The sequence below is a fragment of the Mus musculus genome, chromosome 7, assembly GCF_000001635.26.
Source record: "Mus musculus strain C57BL/6J chromosome 7, GRCm38.p6 C57BL/6J".
NCBI lineage: Eukaryota > Metazoa > Chordata > Mammalia > Rodentia > Muridae > Mus > Mus musculus.
In genome coordinates, this window is record NC_000073.6 from 82,437,625 (window position 1) to 82,457,206 (window position 19,582).

The 19,582-nt window shown below is 41.9% G+C and overlaps 1 protein-coding gene across 4 annotated transcripts in view; it reads left to right on the forward strand.

Annotated features, from left to right (window-relative positions):
* The window catches only part of Adamtsl3 (ADAMTS-like 3), a 279,052-nt gene that overhangs the window by 102,226 nt on the left and 157,244 nt on the right, over positions 1-19,582 (forward strand). For all 4 annotated transcript variants that reach the window (XR_378247.3, XM_006507893.3, XM_006507894.3 and 1 more), the window contains exons 5-6: positions 4,810-4,855; positions 12,415-12,651. Coding sequence is in view for 3 of the 4 variants with exons in the window: in XM_006507893.3 (XP_006507956.1) it covers positions 4,810-4,855; positions 12,415-12,651 (283 nt within the window). In the remaining variant the exon portion in view is untranslated. The remainder of the gene's footprint in view (positions 1-4,809; positions 4,856-12,414; positions 12,652-19,582) is intronic.

The following is a 19,582-nucleotide window of genomic DNA, read 5'->3' on the forward strand; positions in this document are numbered from 1 at the left end:
TTCTAGGTAGTGGAAATCCTTTAGCAGAGTTATAAAAGCTGGAGCTCTAAAGAAAATGTTGGCATTTATTAATAGTTACAGGTTAAATTACTATCGTGTCATGACAATGGGTTGAACTACATTTATGAACATACAAACTCCAAAATAATGCCCAGGTTCTCTGAAATGGCTTAGTGGTCAAAGTGCTTGCAGAGCAAGTTGGAGGTCAGAAGTTCAGATCACCAGAACTCCTGTAGTGCTGGGTGGCTGTGGTGGTCCACCTTTAATTCCAACTCATTTTTTTAAATTATTCTTTTCTCATACAATACATCCCAACTGCAGTTTCCACTCCTTCTACTGCCCCAAGCCCTCTCCTGCCCCTGGGGGTGTGTGGAAGCCATCCATTGTGTTTTTCTGAAATGTTCTGTGAAACTTATAAACCTCCAGATTTGTGGTCTCCCTGAATTCATCTGACTTAAACAGGTATATGAGCTTACAAAATATCCTAAACTTTGTATACATATGTGTATATATGATATGTGCATACATACATCTACACAGGATTGTGTATTACATATGTGTATTGTATGTAAGGTCAGCTGAGATAACAACTTGCTGTCTGGTGTCGACAATAGATAAATGGATGACGGAATATTTTTGTCCCTCCATCTTGGCTCTAGGCCTGTGACACATCTGCCTAATCCATGCTCAAACAAGGGACAGTAATGTCATCTTCTTCCAACAATTTAGATCAGATTCATGAGAGAAGGGTAGTCGGTTTTTATTTATTTACTTATTTTTATTTATTTAAGGTTTTTATTATTTAAATTTCTTCTTGCATATAATACATCCTGACCGTAGCCTCCCCTCCTTCCACTGCTCCCACACTCATCACCTCCTCTCTCCTCCAGATTTACTGATCCTCCATTTCCCTTCAGAAAAGAGCAGGCCTCCCAGGGATACCAACTGAACACAGCATAACAGGATGCAGTAAGGCACAAATCCTCCTATCAAGAATGAGCGATGCAACCGAGTAGGAGGAAAAGGGTACCAAAAGCAGGTGAAAGAGTCAGAGACACCCCCATTTCCACTGTCAGGAGTCCCACAAAGACTCCAAGCTAAGCAGCCATAGCAAATAAAAAGGACCTTGCAGATGCAAGCCCCTTGCTCCCCGTCACCGGTCCTCACACGCAAGCCCCCTGTTCTCCAGCACCAACGCAATCCCCTTGCTCTCCAGCACCGGTACTCACACGCAAGCCCCCTTGCTCCCCGTCACCGGTCCTCACATGCAAACCCCTTGCTCCCCATCATTGGTCCTCACACACAAGCCCCTTGCTTTCCATCACGGGTCCTCACACGTCTGATTCGTTCTTCACTCGGGATTCCAATCTCTCACAGTGACCCTGGAGTTACTCTGAGATTTTAAGGAGGAAACCGACTTCCCTTGGAAGGCTTGACATCTTGCCTTGAAGTGCCACAGAGACTGATATGACATCATGAATTTTGAGCACTTGTGGTCAGCTTTTCTTGGAAGGGGAGAAAGGAGGTGATTCCACACAAAGCTTTCCCCAGACTTTGAGACCATCTCAGTGGTTTCCCTTGTCAGCGAACTCCTTCAGATGAAGGACCCGAGAAGAGGGGAGTGCTGCCATTCCCCTTATCTGTTTCTCTGAGGATTGAGCTCAGTTCCATTTAAATATTTCAGTTGGTTATTATGCACTACAAACCCAGCACCAGCCAGACCTTCTTTTTTTCTACAGAAACCTGTGACTTGATCCTCTGGCCACGTGCCAGCCACAGGGACCCCAGGTTCAGCTTGACTACCATTTTAAAATTAATATATTTTTATTCTTCAAAACGTATGCTTCTCAGCCTTTATGACACTAGCGTTTGAGTCAATATAATGCCAAGTGAATACAATAAATTATAGTACTATTAACTCCAGGGAAATTTTATTAATGTTTTTAATGTATTCTCATGTGACATCAACATGTTTTCTAGATTTTCATAAATTTCGACTTTAAATATCTTCATTGCTAGGGTGCTGTGAATGTTGTAATGGGTAGAGAATCCATAACTGTGGATTGCATTTTCATATACTCCTGATAACCATCATCTCTTTCATATGCTAATTATAGTGGTATTAAAAACACACAAAGTAATATTTTTTTGCAGCTCTATTGCTTTGGGCCAAAGGAATTATTTCCAGAATAAGCTGGCAGGTTCCTGCTTGGGGAATTAGGACTCTCATGTCCTTAACTTTAAAATAACTTGCATTTCATTTTATGCTTGCTTCATAAAGTAGTCATTCATTTTCTGACTAAATTGTAACCGAAGCAGGCCACATCAATAGAGGCCGGCCTGTGGGCTGAGTGTGTGTTAGGCTGGAGAATGTGAAGTAGAGTGTTAAAAATGGCAGCCAGAGGGCTGATTTATAAAACAAACTGAGCAGCAATGCCCTTGTAGCTTTATATCTATACCCAGGCCCACAGTAAGTTCACCACAGGATTTGTGGAAGAAAGAGGATGTCCAATATCATGATTTATATTTTGAGAATTCATGGGATGAAATGTCTTGTCTTTTGTTGTCACTTTGAAGCCCTTGAAGTGGCATTATTGGGAGGGATGCTCTTGGTTTTTAGGTCTAGAGTTTTGGGTTCAATGCTCACACAGATGACTTCTGGACACCCTGGCTGACAAATGGGTGTGGACTTTGGCTATGGAGCCTACAGAGCAGACTTGAAGCAAAGCCATAAGACAACTCTTTTCTTTTAGTTTAAATTTCTGCTTGAAAATCATTTTTTTTTTACATTCTAAGTAGGTAAAATTAAATAATTATTAAAATTCACGTGAAAAGTATTTTAAAAAATTTAAATCACTTTTAAAGAAACTGCTGTCCCATGTGTGCTTCCAGAGTTTTTATTTCTCAGTATTTCTATCAATTCTATTTTTCTAACAAACCATTTCCCTTTACTTTTTTTCTCCTTGAAACTGGGAAAAAATGATTGAGTAAAATAAAAATGTAGTAAAAATGTTTTTTAAATGAAATAAATAGCCAATGGAAAAATATTAGGATATTATCCATATAGGAAATAAATTCCAAGTGCATTAAAATTCTTAGGTTTATAAATTGGCCTGACACAAAGTGTTCAGATGTTCCTCCCTCGTCTAGTAGTTACCATCTTCCTAAAATTAACAGAGTGATTTTGAAATCGCCCATTCACTCTCTTGTTTGTTTTCCTTTGTCATTCACATAAAAAGAAAAGTGACACATGCCTGGCAGGCAGCTGTGGGTCCCAGGAGAATGTGTCTTCCAGCCCAGCATGGCTCTCCTGCCAGCCTCCCAGCTTGGTGCTTCCTGGGACTTTAAAATGTGGTGCCCTGTTGTCTTAGTAAGGGTTTCTATTGCTGTGAAGAGACACCCTGACCTGAGCAACTCTTATAAATGATGACATTTAATTGGGGCTGGCTTACAGTTCAGAGGTTTAGTCCATTAATGTCTTGGTGAGAAGCATGGGGACGTGTAGGCAGACATAATGCTGGAGAAGGAGCTAAGAGTTCTAAATTTTGACCCACATGCAGCAGAAGTGACTATGTTCTACACTGGGCATAGCTTGAGCATATGAGACCTTAAATCCCACCCCCACAGTGACACACTCCTTCCAATTAGGCCACACCTCCTATGGGCTAAGCACTCACATGCATGGATTCTTGGGAACCATTCCTATTCAAACCACCACACCTCTCATGAAGATTGTAGCAAACCTCAATAGTAGACTCATTACAAGCCACAAGATGAGGAGCTGTAGCCATGGAGCATGAAGACTTAGCCAGCCCACGACTGCAATGTGGGAAGACATTTTGAACCACACATTCAGAAGGAACAACTAGTGGGTTCATGGTCTGTGTTCAAAGCTGAGTATTTAGAAAGATTAGGGGTGACACTTTTGGAGGCAGCCATAACCCTTGTTTTACTCCAAAACTTGGTTTTCACAAAGCCTTCAAAATCCAACCAAGAAAGGCACCTCCCAGAGAAGTGCCATTTCTAAAAGAACTTAGGGGGTCCAGTCAGTAGAGGAACAAAAAGTTTAAAGCTAGCTAGGCATGGCTAATGTAGCCCTGCCGATGACTAACTAACTAAATAAGTGACCAAATGAATAAACAAAGTACGGGTGGTATGGGGTGTGTAAGTGGAAAGGTGTGAGTTTAAGGGGAACAAAGAAGGAAAAGTGAGAATCAGAATTAAAGAGAGCACCAGTGAGCTAGACATGGTGGCACATGCCTCTAATTACAGGACTTGGTGACCTAGAGCATGAACTGGAACCTATAACTAGTTCCAGGCCAGGGCTAAATGGCAAAGACACTTTTCAAAAGACAAAACAAACAAGCAACAACAAAACGCAAGAAGTGTATCAGATCCAATAATATACAAAATAATCATTACAATGGAAACCATGTAGAGAAACATTTGTAGATTTCTTTGGAACACACACACACACACACACACACACACACACACACACACACACACACTCCAACCATACATGCACACCATCTCCCCCCTCAAACACACTACATAATTTCAGAGATTATGTAGAGATTATGCAGGGTAAGAAAAAGCTAGTTGATGTCATTTCCTAAAGAATTGACCCTGGATTTATGGATGCCTTCTTGAGATGTTTTTGGTCTCTTAGGCTTAGAAGTTTGAGTCTTCAGAGTTTAAACCTTTAATCTTTGCAACAGCACATACTACTAAAATTTTTATAGGAAACTAGTACCTCGTCTTTGCATCATCACCTCCATAAAACCTATCATTTTCTTCCTCCTTTAGGAACTGCGAAGGACAGAACATCAGATACAAGACTTGCAGCAATCACGTAAGTCTGAAGAAAATGCAATCCAGTTAAACCCTGGAGTGTTTGGCATGTACCATGAGAAGTGTCTTGAGACTCCCTCTATTGATTTTAAATACTTGTGTGAGTGATGAGAGCCTTTGTGTAGAAGTATCTTCCACTCCACCAGCTTTCATGTTTATGATGGAACTTGTAAATATGTCACTATGCGTCCACTCACAGTAGTGATATACACAATAGCTTCAGGGTCCTTCAAGGCTCCAAGTGCTTCTGTGTCAGCCTCTTTATCCAGTCTCCTCCACAAGATCTGAAAACTCACAGGCATGTGAAGTGGAACTGAGGCTGGGAGGGGGGTAAAATTATTTTCTGAGAGCCTCAAAGGAAGACTACAGATGGGAACGGGTCTAATGGTGTTTTGGCCACTGCAGACTGCCTGTTGTGCCTACTGCAGACAGGGATGAGTGACACAGAAGGTCACGCAAAAGGAAGGACTTATACAAGCCTTACTGTTTGTTTGTTACATTAATCAATGCTAAGAATTAGAATATTTTCTTTTGCAATTATAAAAAGCAAAATTATGAGCTGGGGAAGTATTTCATCTGGTAAAGAGTTTGCCTTGCAAACATGAAGACCTGAGTTCAAGGCCCAGAACCCATGTGAAAATTCCAAACTTGGTGGTGGGCACTAGGGAGGCAGAGACCTGGGCTTACTGGCTAGCCATCTTTGTCTAGCTTGGTGGACTCTAGGCTACTGAGGGACCCCATCTCAAAGGAGTTCGATTGCATTCTTTAGGATGAGGGCTAAGGCTGTCCTTTAGCCTTCAGGCACACATGTGCACACAGGCATGTGCACTTGCTCTTTGGGATGCACATGTGCACGGTATACACATCAAGCGTGAAAAACTGATAAAAAGCATCCAATCATTTTCATTCCAGTCTTTTTCCTCTTTAGCAACATATACTCAAATTGAAATGACAGGGCTCAAGATGAAGTTCTGTGGCATTGGGAAACTTCTGCAAGAGATGCAGTTTTGTTAGGCGATGAAATGAAGCTTGAGACAGCAGGAACGAAGAACACAGTAGCTGGTAACACCCCACGAGCCCAGTGGTTGCTACAGGACAAGCCCTGGGCGAGCTGCACACAACGTGAATATTCAGTGAACCAAGGCCAAGGAAAAACAGGGGAAGAAATGGAGAAACAACTGAAGCCAAGTCAGAGACATGAAGTCCTTTGTGCCCATCTGAATTCTGCTACTTGTTCGAGTGACTGTTGAGGAAGGCATCCCCACAGTTGTGTTTTGTCATTCTGCCCACCACAGAAAAGCTTACCAAACATCACTGGCTAAGGAAACACCAGACAGTCTTTTGTTGAATAGCATGGGGCTGTAGGAAATGCACTGAGAACCCACAGATGAAGAATTCTCCCCTCTCGAGCTGAAAAGCACCCCTGCTTCAAATGGCAGGAGAGGGAGACATGAGCAGGGTATGGACTCACCGTGTTCTCTCCAAGAATTGAGGCTGTGGTTTAGGGGCTCCTGGGTTCTCCCTCAAAAGAGATGGGGCCTTCTTCTGAAAGATTGGGGAACAACAAGACATGTCTGTGGGCAGCATGGTGACTCCTGAGTGACTTCAGGCTTCAGACATAAGATTTCTTTTTTACATCTTACTTAATTCACTTTACATCCTGCTCACTGCCCCCCTCCCACTCACCCCCTCACAATCCTTTTCTCCCTTCCCCCTCCTCTTTTCCTCTGAGCAGGTGAGGGCCCTCTGGGCATCCCCCGACTGACACATCAAGGTTTTCAGACATAATAAGCTTTGATTACCATCCAGCACAGATCCTTACAGCCAGGGCCTAGACTCCTGGACTTGGGGGAGAATTATCTTTATCAGGAGTCTATCAGAGCAAATGTGCAGAAGTCATGCATATCAGTCATGAATCCCAATAGCTGGTTTCATTGACCTCATGTTTTCTTAGTCCAGAGTTTATGGGACTAATGGCAATGCTGGAAGGAGCAAAGGCAGTATCTTCAAAACTGTGCAATGCATTACAACTTGGCAGGAACAGTTTTGCAACATGGACAATTTTTTTTTTTATGAGCACTGTTAGCTCTCCACAGTGGGCTTCCTGATGGCTTCCAGTAAAGGTGCTATTAGACGTGGCCCTTGCAGGGTCCTTCCTTCGCGCCATAGGGCCCACAAGTGGCTAGTTTTTGACAGTGTTTCTCTTGGAGGTGTTCTTTTCTTTCCATTGCTGTTGCTTCTGCTTTGCGTAAGAGCCATGTCCTGGGGCTCAATGGCTCAGTGGCAGAGGAAATGCACTGTTCTTTCAGAGGACTGGAGCATATGTTCCTAGACCTTAGGTTGAGAAGCTCACAATTGCTTGCAACTCTAGCCCCAGGGACTGTAACACCCACCTCTGACCTCTGTGAACACACTTATATACACATACCCCCAAATAAATAATAAACCTTTAAAGAAAGAGGTGTGTCCTTTCATATCTGTCTTGAGACTATAGAGACTAGACTAGGTTATTTCAAGACAATAATCTCTACAGTATCTTGAGCTGCACCTAGCTAAATCAGACAACTCTAAACTGGACAGACTTAGAGTTGATGCTAGAAGACTGTAAAGCAAATAAAAGCAATGAGCTGAGTTGCCACTGGCCCCTCCCTACACTTCTTAGAAAGTGGTAGCCATGAAATAGTTCAGCTACTATTAGAAAAATTGAATGTTCAGAGTGCTTCTAAGTTCCTACTTCTGAGCTCAAGAGAGCACATGTTTACTGAACATACTTTATGAACTCTTTGCCCTGTGTCATATGTTTACTGTCCCTCAATATAAATATGTGGGATGTAATGATATTTAAGCATAAACAGGTTTTGAGATCCTGAGCCCCAAAAGTGAGGAACATGGGTGACTTTCTTCTTCTACTGACGTACATAGCGTGCCAGTTGTTTCTTCTCCTTTAATATCTTAGCCATTCTCTGCTGTAATGAAAACTGCTTGGCTCTGCTTGGGCACACATGTCATAAAAGGGACGGCCAGCCCAGCCCAGCCCTTCATGTGACTTCTCATCTCTGATCCTGTGTGTGTGTGCGTGTGTGCGTGTAATTTCAAATTCCTGGGAAAGTTTGACCTGGCAAAGACCAGTTTGCCTCTGGATAGTCAGTTCTGGCCAAGGATTGCAAATGTGGCCACCCATTGGGTAACGACTAGGCTTAGGCAGACATGCTAAACTTATGCTAACTAGCACTCATTATGATTTTTTTAAACTTTATTGGCTTATAGCAATCAGGCAGGCAGAATATTCAGGCCCTAAAGAGCATTTGCCACACCTGTGAGCTCACTGTAAGGGGCAGAGTGTCTGCTCCCAGCTTTCATACACGATTTTCTTTGGTTTAAAAGAATTTGAAAGAAAACATGACCATGGCTTATGGGGAAGTAGATGATGGCGTTTTGTTATCAGTCACATAGAAGACAAAGACAGAGTCCCCATTTCTTCTCTTCTCTTCTCTTCTCTTCTCTTCTCTTCTCTTCTCTTCTCTTCTCTTCTCTTCTCTTCTCTTCTCTTCTTCCCCTGCCCCTTCCCCTTCCCCTTCCCCTTCCCCTTCCCCTTCCCCTTCCTTTCTCTTTTCTTTTCTTTTCTTTTCTTTTCTTTTCTTTTCTTTTCTTTTCTTTTCTTTTCTTTTCCTTTCCTTTCCTTTCCTTTCTTTTTTCCTTTCCTTTCTTTTCTTTCTTTTGTTCTTCCTTCCTTTCTTCCTTTATTTCTTTTCTCTCTTTCTCTCTCTCTTTCTTTCTTTTTACATATTTTCTTTATTTACATTTCAAATGTTATCTCCTTTCCTAGTTTCCCCTCTGAAAATCCCCTATCCCCTCCCCCCTCCCTTGTGCTTCCCAACCCACCCACTCCTGCTTCCTGGCCCTGGCATTCCCTATATTGGGGCATAGTACCTTCACAGGACCAAGGGCCTCTCCTCCCATTGATGACCGATTAGGCCATCCTCTATTATATATGCATCTAGAGCCATGAGTCCTACTATGTGTTTTCTTTGATTTGTGGTTTAGTCCCAGGGAACTCTGGAGGTACTGGTTAGTTCATATTGTTGTTCTTTCTAGGGGGCTGCAAACCCCTTCAACTCCTTGGGTACTTTCTCCAGCTCTTTCATTGGGGACCCTGTGCTCAGTCCAATGGATGACTGTGAGCATCCACTTCTGTATTTGTCAGGCACTGGCAGAGCCTCTCAGGAGACAGCTATATCAGGCTCCTGTCAGCAAGCTCTTGTTGGCATCTGCAATAGTGTCTGGGTTTGGTGGTTGTTTATGAGATGGATCCCCAGGTAGGGCGAAGTCTCTGGATGGTCATTAGTTAAGTCTCTGTTCTGAACTTTGTCTCTGTAACTCCTTCCATGGGTATTTTGTGGATTTCAAGCTGGTACAACCACTCTGGAAATCAGTTTGGCAGTTCCTCAGAAAATTAGACATAGTACTACCAGAAGATCCAGCAATATCACTCCTGGGCATATACTCAGAAGATGCTCCAACTTGTAATAAGGGCACACGCTCCACTATGTTCATAGCAGTCTTATTTATAAGACCAGAAGCGAATGGATACAGAAAATGTGGTAGATTTACACAATGGAGTACTACACAGCTATTAAAAACAATGAATTTATGAAATTCTTAGACAAATGGATGGATCTGGAGGATATCATCCTAAGTGAGGTAACTCAATCACAAAAGAACACACATGATATATACTCACTGATAAATAGATATTAGCCCAGAAGCTCAGAATACCCAAGATACAATTTGTAAAACACATGAAACTCAAGAAGAAGGAAGACCAAAGTCTGGATAATTCGATCCTTCTTAGAGTCCCCATTTCTACAGAGTTATCCAACTTCAGTCTACTTTTATTGGATTTGCCTCATTTGTCATAAGTAGGGTTCAGATTTTATCTAGCTAAGACAAGAAAAATGAGTGCACTGGATTTTGGACTGCTTTACAAGAACGTGGTACAAATGAGCCCACGGGAAAGTTTGCTAGGTATGGTCTACGCATTCTCTAATTTCAAAGGATTTGAGGATGCTTGCAAAGACTGAAAGCACATGTATAGTTGTTGCATAACATCTGGAGGGGCAGTACAAAGTGAACAGTTGTCCCTAAACTGAGGCAACATCAACAGCCTAAAGACTGACTCATTCGAGTTCAGCGAGTTTAATAGGGGTTACTTACGTATGATTATGGAAAGGGCCATTCTCCTAGAAGTCCCCATGCCTGTCATTTTATGTGGCTCTAAGCTATAGTAGAATTGGTGCAGATCTGGTTAGAGGGCTTCTATTGGGGCAGTGGATGTGATTGCAGACTCACAGACCAAGTGAGGCTCTGGGAAACTTATGTTGATATATGCTCTGTCCTTGTCCTTTCAAAGATTCCAATGGTCTAGACTAATGTAATCCAACTCTGGTAATGAGGGCTTGTTCTTCTGCTGCCTAAATGACAGATTTACCTAATCTACGAGGTCTTTTTAGGACCTGCAGGACTGAGGTCTTATTGTAACAATAAAACACAGGTTTGATATGGGTTAAAAAAACATAGACTATATTTTAGAGACATGAAAGAAACTATATTTTAGAAGCAATGTTGAAAAAACATTCACTATTTTTCAGGAAAAATAGGATGAGGTGAGATTTTTACCTTACAGTATTTATTTGAATAACTCCAGCTATAAGAAAGAGTTAAGCTGGTCACAGTTGCACATGGGTGAGGCAGAGCAAAACCAACTGCAGGTTCAAAGTACAAGTGTAGCCAGTCTGGGCTATGGAGACCCAACCTCCGAAGTAAGATTGGAAAAAGCCAGAACAACAATGACCCACAAAACCCAAAGCCCAAACTCAAAAGAGTCAGATGCCATTGCCAACCTATAAAGTAACAAGACTAATGCATTCAATGTTTATTTGTCCTTGGGGCAGGGTAAGGAAAGAATTTGTAGCCCATTAAAATAGGAAGAAATCTTTCGGGCTAAGAATTGTTAACAGAGAGGCTGCATAATCATTTAAGCCTTCTGGACTTCACAAGGCGTCCAGAGCAAAATTAAATAGTGAAAAGATTTCCAATACAACTGACCATATTTGATGCCTTCACTATAAATTGTAGTAAGTTTATCTGCTAAAAAAATAGTGCAAAGGCAGAATAGAGGACATAAAAAAGGAATTTTCAAAGATTTTGGTATAAAAAGCAAACTTATGAGACTACCTATGAATCCTAAATAATAAGAAGAAAATGGAATTCCATTATACACTTCTGATTAGAAAATTATAATATCCTACTGAGGAAGAAGGATTCAGAAAGGCCGCCTGTGTAGCCCATAGGTAACAATAATACACTTCTGGATGACCGTTTAGCAATGCTGGAGTGGCCCATAAACAGACACACTCTTGCACTCAAAAGTTTATTTCCAGAAACAAACCCTTGGGAAAGAATCAAGATTGGTTTAAATATTTAAGTATCGGGATCTTTGTAACTTACTCATTTTAATAGAAACTTTCTGCAGTGTTCTTAGAACGAACATTAATTATCTTCATAACAGGGAGAGTATAAAGTTATAGAAACAAGAGTATTAGTGTGTGCACACTTGTCTCATCCAGCATCTTGCCTCGGAACTATCTAGAAGGAAGAATTCATAACTTAAAAAGGCTTTCCCAGGTCATCAACACTTGTGTGATTACTGTTAGTACGAGGGTGCCCCAGGGTGTCAGGTTTCATTTGCTTTGTCACGGATACAATTTTGAACTAGCTTGGTGAAGACATGTTTGGTACAAGTGGAGGCACAGCCAGCAAACACAGAGGTTTGGACAAGGCTGCATCTCTTCCTGGAGATTTAGATGCAGTTAATAGTTGCTAGCAGTGGGTGTGGGGTATCTGGGGACACAAAATAAGACATGAAAGTAGAATGACAATTGGGAAGAGGAAGGTGGTCAGTGGGATAGGAACAGGGGAGAGTAATAGGGTGAATATAATCAAAACATCATATACGTTATGAAAATATGTTAATACAGCCCATTATTATATATAATTAAATACTTTAATAAAGAACACAGTGGTTTGGGACTAAAACGGGGCAATGGATTCCCCTGAAATAGCCCCCGAGGGGCAGAACTACTGCTGTTCCTATGAAGACCTTGAATCATCTTGGAAATATAAAGGTCTTTGAGTTCTCCTTGATTCAAATACATTTGGAAGTTTACACACAAGATGGCTAAACTAGGGCAAAATTAGCTCCTACATATCATAGGCCTTAATTAGCTGGGGGAAACACCTGGATGGAAGAGAGACCAGATTAATTACATGATCCCCTAAGTAGGTCCACATTGCAGAGACCCCTGTGGAATCCCACAAGTAGAACTGCAGATTCGGTTTGTAATCTCAGAGGTGGGGGTATGGGGGAAAGACGGAGGGAGAAACTGGGGTGAGGAAGTGAGGTGTGTCTCATTAGAGGCAGTTGGGGTCTGGCTCAACCTTCTGTTGACCCCATGGCTGGTTACCCTGCACATGCACATGGTTCCTTCTGTTTACTTGTAGGACTGCCCAGCAGATGCAGAAGACTTCAGAGCCCAGCAGTGCTCAGCCTACAATGACGTGCAGTACCAGGGTCATTATTATGAATGGATTCCACTATACAATGACCCTGCTGCCCCATGTGCACTCAAGTGTCACGCTCGGGGACAGAGTTTGGTGGTAGAGCTGGCACCCAAAGTGTTGGATGGAACTCGCTGCAATGCTGACTCTCTGGATATGTGCATAAGTGGCATCTGCCAGGTAAGTCACACCTGCCACACTTGTCCTGGGTTTGGGGATGTGCCGTGCCTATTCTCGATAAAGAGGTTTTGACCATTTCAGTGTAAATGTATTCCCCAGTAGAGAATGTGTTGGCTTTAGGGAAATGATAGAATTCTCCCTCTGTTTTGATTGCTGAGAAAGGTTTTTCAAAACCCTGGATATCTGGCATTCCAATCAGGTTTTCTTTATTTAATATGATTTTTGCCTGTGCAGAATCAAAATATACGACTCTTAATAGTTTCCTGGGATCAGGAACTCTCCAAGTAGGATGTGCCAAGCAGACTCCCAGTGAAGGGTTTGAGGTAGTGTAACTTGCTACTCCCTCCCAGAATTTCTGACACAGCGTGGGGAGGAGTGATGCCCAGCTCTCTGCATTTCTCAATAGAAAATGAGGCTACCAAAGCTTTGCTGAGATCTCTCAGACCACGCTCTTTTGAGAGTGCTGCTTTGAAAGAGCAATGTGGATCTCTGGGGTCAAGGGCAGTCCAGCAAATGTGTCAGGTTATTTTGCAAAGACGAAATGAATGAGACCAAGGTGTGAACTCCAGTGTACTGTAATGAGTGAGGATTTAGACAGGTTCCAGAGGCAGCATGAGGACTACAGGGCCATCACAGAATCATTGTCTTCTCTGAAGGATGTTCATTTCCCCCCCCCCGCCCCCCTCCCCCGCCTCTCTCTGTCAGGCTGCGGGTGCAGGTAAATAAAGGGGGTGGGAGAGAACCTTTGTCCCTCCAGAGCTCTAGTGCTCTGGGCAAGCATACACGGGGGACTGCTGTGTGCTCTCTATGTGTCGCCGGTGGGCATCCTGCTGTGGAAAGCCATGGAACCCTAGTCTGTGGTGGTATAGAGGGAGCAGTCCAGGGTCTCTGGGCCTCACAGAGACCAGAGACAACAGGTTCTCAGTCTTGGATATCTCAGATGTCATTGTGTATTGTATGTTGTAGAAGAGCTGAGAACAAAGTGAGGGCCCCAGGGGCAGCTTGGTCAGCCCCAGAGCCGAAGGGGAGAAGGGGTTAGAGGAAGAGGCGCTGGGTGGCTTCCACTCAGGTGAGAGTCTTTGGTCCAGTCCAGCCTGGTGGCTGGAAACAGTGGGAGGCCTTCTCATGGGAGATTAGACATGGCTCTTTAGGGGAAGGCCTATTCCATCGTTCAAGAACGGGGGGTTGTGATGAGCAGAGAAGGTCCATGGTTTTAGAGTTTTATTGTATAAAGGCAGAGAGAAAGAGAGAAGGTAGAAAAGGAGAGGCCAGCCATGGCCATGCGGGGAGAGGGGAAAGGGGTGGGGTAAGAAGAGCTAGAGATGAGAATGATAGGTAAGAGCTTAAGAGAGCCCCTTTTATAGTGGGCTGGGCTATTGGTTAGCTGTGAGGGTGGAGTCTAGCCAGAATGCTAGGAGCTTGGGACATTGTCTGCATTACTGATAGCCACAAGATTATGGAGGTGGGGGCTCCATGGTGTCAGGCGCCTATGTCTGGGATGTGGCTCACTGTTCCAGCCCTTGTAGAGTTTTCTACTGGGTCTCCAGAGTAAGCTTCACTCAACTAAAACATAGGCTGTCTTTCATGGTCCCACATCTCTCCTATCTCTCTCTCTTTCTCCCTCCCTCTCTTCCTCCCTCCCTTCCCCCTCTCTTTCGTGTGTGTGTGTGTGTGTGTGTGTGTGTGTGTGTGTGTGTGTGTGTGTGAGTGTGTGTGTGCGTGTGTGTGTTAGCTCATATGAGAAGGTGTGGAGACTTAGAGGTCGACATTGACATCTTCCTCAATGATTTTTCACCTCACATTTTGAGACAGTCTCTCACTAAACCCAGAGTGTCCTCACCATCACCAGTTCTGGTATTATAGGCATGCGTCACATGTCCAAGATTTCTGAACTGATGTTTATACAATAAACATTTTACCAATGGAGCCATCTCCCAGCCTCTGAAGAATGCCTTTGTAAAGAAGGAAAATGATAGAGTTGATCCCTGAGGTTTGAGGAAGGCTTGGGGGTGGAAACGGGATAGTGCAGGAGGCTAATAGAGCAGCAGGACAAGGTAATAGGGGATTGAAGATGATCAAAGAGTAGTGTATACATGCATGGGATGTCATAATGAAACCCACCAATTTATACAACAAATAAATGTTACTAAAAATAGAAAGGGGGCATTTTTAGCATTCCACCTCCTCTAGGAGGCTTGGGGGGAGAACAGCAAGTGATCCATCTGCACGTGAGAGGAAACTGGATATTTATCTTTCTTTTCCCCATTGTGTTTCATGTCCCTTCTTCCTCCATCCTTCACTTCCCTCCCCTTTACCAAGTAGATCCCTTCTACTTTCAGGTCATTTCCTTTTTAAAATTGTTATTACTTTGTAATCATTGTGTGTGTTTAACATACAAATGCCATCGTTGTGTTAACAGCCTCCTCAATGGTTCGTGATGAGTTGTCAAAAAATTCAGGAGCCCTGCCAGGTTGTCCAGGCTCTTTCTACACATATTTCTGCTACTCCACTTAAGTCTGTTTTTAATATAATATTAAAGGAGGTTTATAGATACCCAGGAAAATTAGTGTGATACATAATTCCCTCTCTTCTTCCTCCTCCTCTTCCTTCTAGTCTTCTTTTTCTTCTTTTTACTCTTTCTTTACTTTCTCTTCTTCCTCTTCCTCTTCTTCCCTTTCTCTTCTCCTCTTCCTCTTCTCGATTTCATTGTCATCATCTTCCTTTTTCTTCTCTACCTCTTCCTCCTCTTCTTCCTCTTCCTCCTCTTCATTGTAATTGTTTTTCTTCTTCCTCTTCCCTCTTCCTCCTCTTCTTCCTCCTCCTCTTCCTTCTCTTTAAACTCCTTTTTCTTTCTTTTTTCTTTTTATTTTTGAGACAGGGCTTCTCTGTGTAGCCCTGGCTATCCTGGAACTCTCTCTGTAGACCAGACTGGCCTCAAGTTCATAGATCCACCTGCCTCTGCCTCCTGAGTGATGGGATTACAGGCATGTGTCACCATGCCCAGCTTTCCATACCTCTTCTGACTCCTATGCACGCCCATCCTCTCAACTCCACAATTTTCCCATCCAAATTCTATAGATTTACAATCAATGAGCCCACATTAAACAGCACACTATTGCCCACATCAGGACTTACAGGTACCATTTGCTCTCCTGGGGATTTATTTTCTTTTTGAGGGAGAGTCTTGTCATATACCTCACACTGTTCTCAAAATAACTATGTAGCTCAGGCTAGCACCAAGCCTGTTGTCCTTCTAGCCTGGACTCTTGAGCGCTAGGATTGCAGACCTATGCCATATCCACCAGCGTCATCCTAAGGCTTCCCACTGACACAGAACTCTCTGAGCTTTGTCTTTGTATTCCTCTGCCAGCCCCTCCTCCCCACCAACCTCTGGTAACCATTGGAAAATTTCAAAATACTTAGAGACCCTGTATTTCTAAATAACACATGGACAAAGGAAAAAAGTCTCACAAGAAAGGAAAAATTATTTTGAGCTTAGTGAACACGGAAATACAACGTGGTAAAAATATGTGCAATACAACAGAAGCTGTGCTCTAAGGAACATTTCCAACCCTGACGACGGCTCTGAGAGGAAGCCTGAGGAACCTGGGAATGCAGCACCATCCCATCCAAGTCAACCCGAAGAAAATAACCAATGCAAGTGAGAGAAAAGTCCCAAGGAAAAGACTTGGAAATAGCTCACTGAGAGTCAGACTAAGAAAATAATGAGGCAGAAACAAAATGGTCCAGCAGTGAGAGTGGAGACATTCCTCTGATCAGAGCCATTTCTTTAATCATTGCATCATTTCCCCCTTCCCCCACCTCCTTTTAGACTTTCCCATAGACTACTTCTTGATCTCTTTGAAATTCATGGCCTCTTTTTTCATTAATTGGTATATAAATACTATATATATACACATACATACATACATGCATCTTTATGTGGACATTAAAGGATGCCAATGAATTAGAGCAGCCCTGTGCCCACAGATCAGACTACATGAGCCACTCCTTCAAAGGCAAGGTCTGCCAAACCTCCTGTAATTAGAAATAGACAGGCCATGTCAATAATGATTAAAGAACTCAAATCATGACCACAAACTTTCCAAAACAGTAAGTCTTCTGCCACAGTTATATTCAAACAAATACTTCAGGAAATAATTTTATCAATTTTTTATTTATAGTTTTACATTTTTCTTTAATTTTTGCATCATTTCTTTAATCATTGCATCATTTCCCCCTTCCCCCACCTCCTTTTAGACTTTCCCATAGACTACTTCTTGATCTCTTTGAAATTCATGGCCTCTTTTTTCATTAATTGGTATATATATATATATATATATATATATATATATATACACACACACATACATACATACATGCATCTTTATACATACATACATACATACATACATACATACATACATACACACACACACACACACACACACACACACACATTTCTAAATGCAACCTTCTCAGTCTGTACAATATTACTTCTATGCATGTTTTTAGGGCTGGCCAGATGGTACCAATGACTAGTTTGTATAATCTTCCCTGGAGAAGACTATGTCTCCAGCTCTGCCATGCCTTAGTGGCCTGTAGCTCTTTGTGTAGGGAGAAGATTTCATGGGATTTTCCTGTCCATGTTAGTATCTCTATTGCTGTTGTCCTTGTTCAGCTCATGTTTAGGCAGTCATGTTAGTGACACTTCATGGGGTAGATCTAACATTGCTAAGAGACACAATGCCACAGCCAACTCTCTCTCTTATACCCATTCTGTATGATCTCTTTCATAGTGGGAGAGATCTAAATTCATTCTTCCAAGAGCACATATACAAAAGTCTCAACAAATATTAGTAAACTAAACTCAACAATGTCCGGAAACTCAGCCAATGACTTTTATCCCAGATATGCAAAGCCAATTCAGCATTCAAAAATCAATTAATATAATCCATCTTATCCACATGCTAGAGAAGAACCATGATAATAAGAGCAGCTGTAGGAAAAAAAATTAATGAAATCTAACACTCATTCATGATGAGAAAGGTTAAAGAAGAACCTTCAAGAAACTAAGAGAATTTCCATCACTTGATAATGTATATTTTAAAAAATTATATTTAAAAAATTATTTAAAAAATTATATTTTAAAAATTATATTTAAAAAAGTACAGCATATTTTAAAGACAGGATATCTCTGTTTGGCCTTGACTAGTTTGGAACTCACTCTGTAGATCAAGATGGCCTTGAACTCATAAAAATTTGCTTGCTTCTGCCTCCTGGGTCCTGGGATTAAAGTGTGTGCCACCACAATTGGCTTAATGTTGTTCTTAATGGTAAGAAACTAGACACTTACTTGATAAGATCAGGAAAAAGGCAAAGATGTCTTTCAACCCTGTCACTGCTTTTCAACATACTGGGAATAAAAGATGAGAAAAGGTATACTTACTGATTGAGAAAAACTAAAATTATCTTTGTTTATACATGATTTGATTGTATATGTCAAATAATAAAGGAAAAAAAACCTCCTGGAACTAATAATTGATTACAAGTAATCCAGTATATTGAACAGGTTTGCTATATACAAGTCAGTGACTTCAGTGATAAATAGCAGAAGGATGGAATTTGATATTGAAAATATAATCCCATTTACATTAACATCCTCAAAATGATATGGAGCTAACAAAGTTGGAGGACTGACGTTATACAATTTGAAGACTCAACATAAAGTGACAGTAATTGAGGCAATAAGTACACGGCTAGACAAATGGACCAGTGGACCAAGTAGAAAGCCTATGAATTAGTCCACAGCAAGCTACGTGATCTCTGAGAAAGGAGCAATGAAGAAAAGACAGCCAACAGATTGTACTAGGAGAACTGGATATTTACATACAAGAATTCTAGGTAAAGATTGGTATCCTTCAAAAACAAATACATCACAAATGTAAATGTAAACTGAAGAATCTTTTTGAAGTCAACACTACGGTATCTAGCATCCCTTCACTGCCTGCCAATCTCTTTGTTCAGTGCCTGCCCTGTTCCATCATATCTAACACTTTCTGTCAACAAATCTTCCCATGGTCAAGGCTTACAGCTTCATTTTTCTGCATCACACACTGGCTATGATTTCCCTCCTTTGCAGCCAGTCCATCCTGGGACTTGTTTGCTGAACCATCATCATTAACACCATCAGTCTGAGGGATTACATTTGCTTTCTTCCAACTTTTGCCAATAGCATGATTACTTTTTTACTCAAAATGAGCTTGTTATTATTAAAGATGACTTAGAGGTCTGGAATTGAGCTCCATAGTATAGCACTTTCCAAATATACAAGACCCTAAGCATAAGCAACAGAATAAAAGATTAGACTGGGCTTCAGGAGAACTCTGTAGGTGAGGTAATATCAGAAACTGAGGTTTTGAAAAGTTGATAACAAGTTAAATAGACAAAGATAAGCAGCGGGCTTATGACATACAGAACAAATATGCAGTATCAGGTTGTATAAAGGATATCTGATTGCTCTACTATAGGGCTGACATTAGGTATTCTATACAATACTGCTAGAAGATGGGGCTGTGAAAGTGTGTGGAAAGAAACCACTTGTTAACCTTTCCTGAGAGCTGTGAGAAGAGCCACTGAGGAATTGTCTTAAGAAATAGTTCAGATAGGCTTGGCTTTAGGGAGGTCACTTCGATGGTAGTGTGCCAGAATATTTGGAGGGCGTGGGATCTGGGAACACAATGGAAGGTCAAGTTTGGACTCAGGAGGGATGCAAAGTCAAACAGTGGGTAGAATGAATGAAGAGGGGGAGGAAACTTCAGAGATGAACAAACATCTTTTAGGATGGATGTTAGAATGGATGTGGGGAGTAAAAGGGGGTCACTGGGTAGACAGTGAGGTCACTGGGGGAAGAGAAAGTATCAGGTGAGAA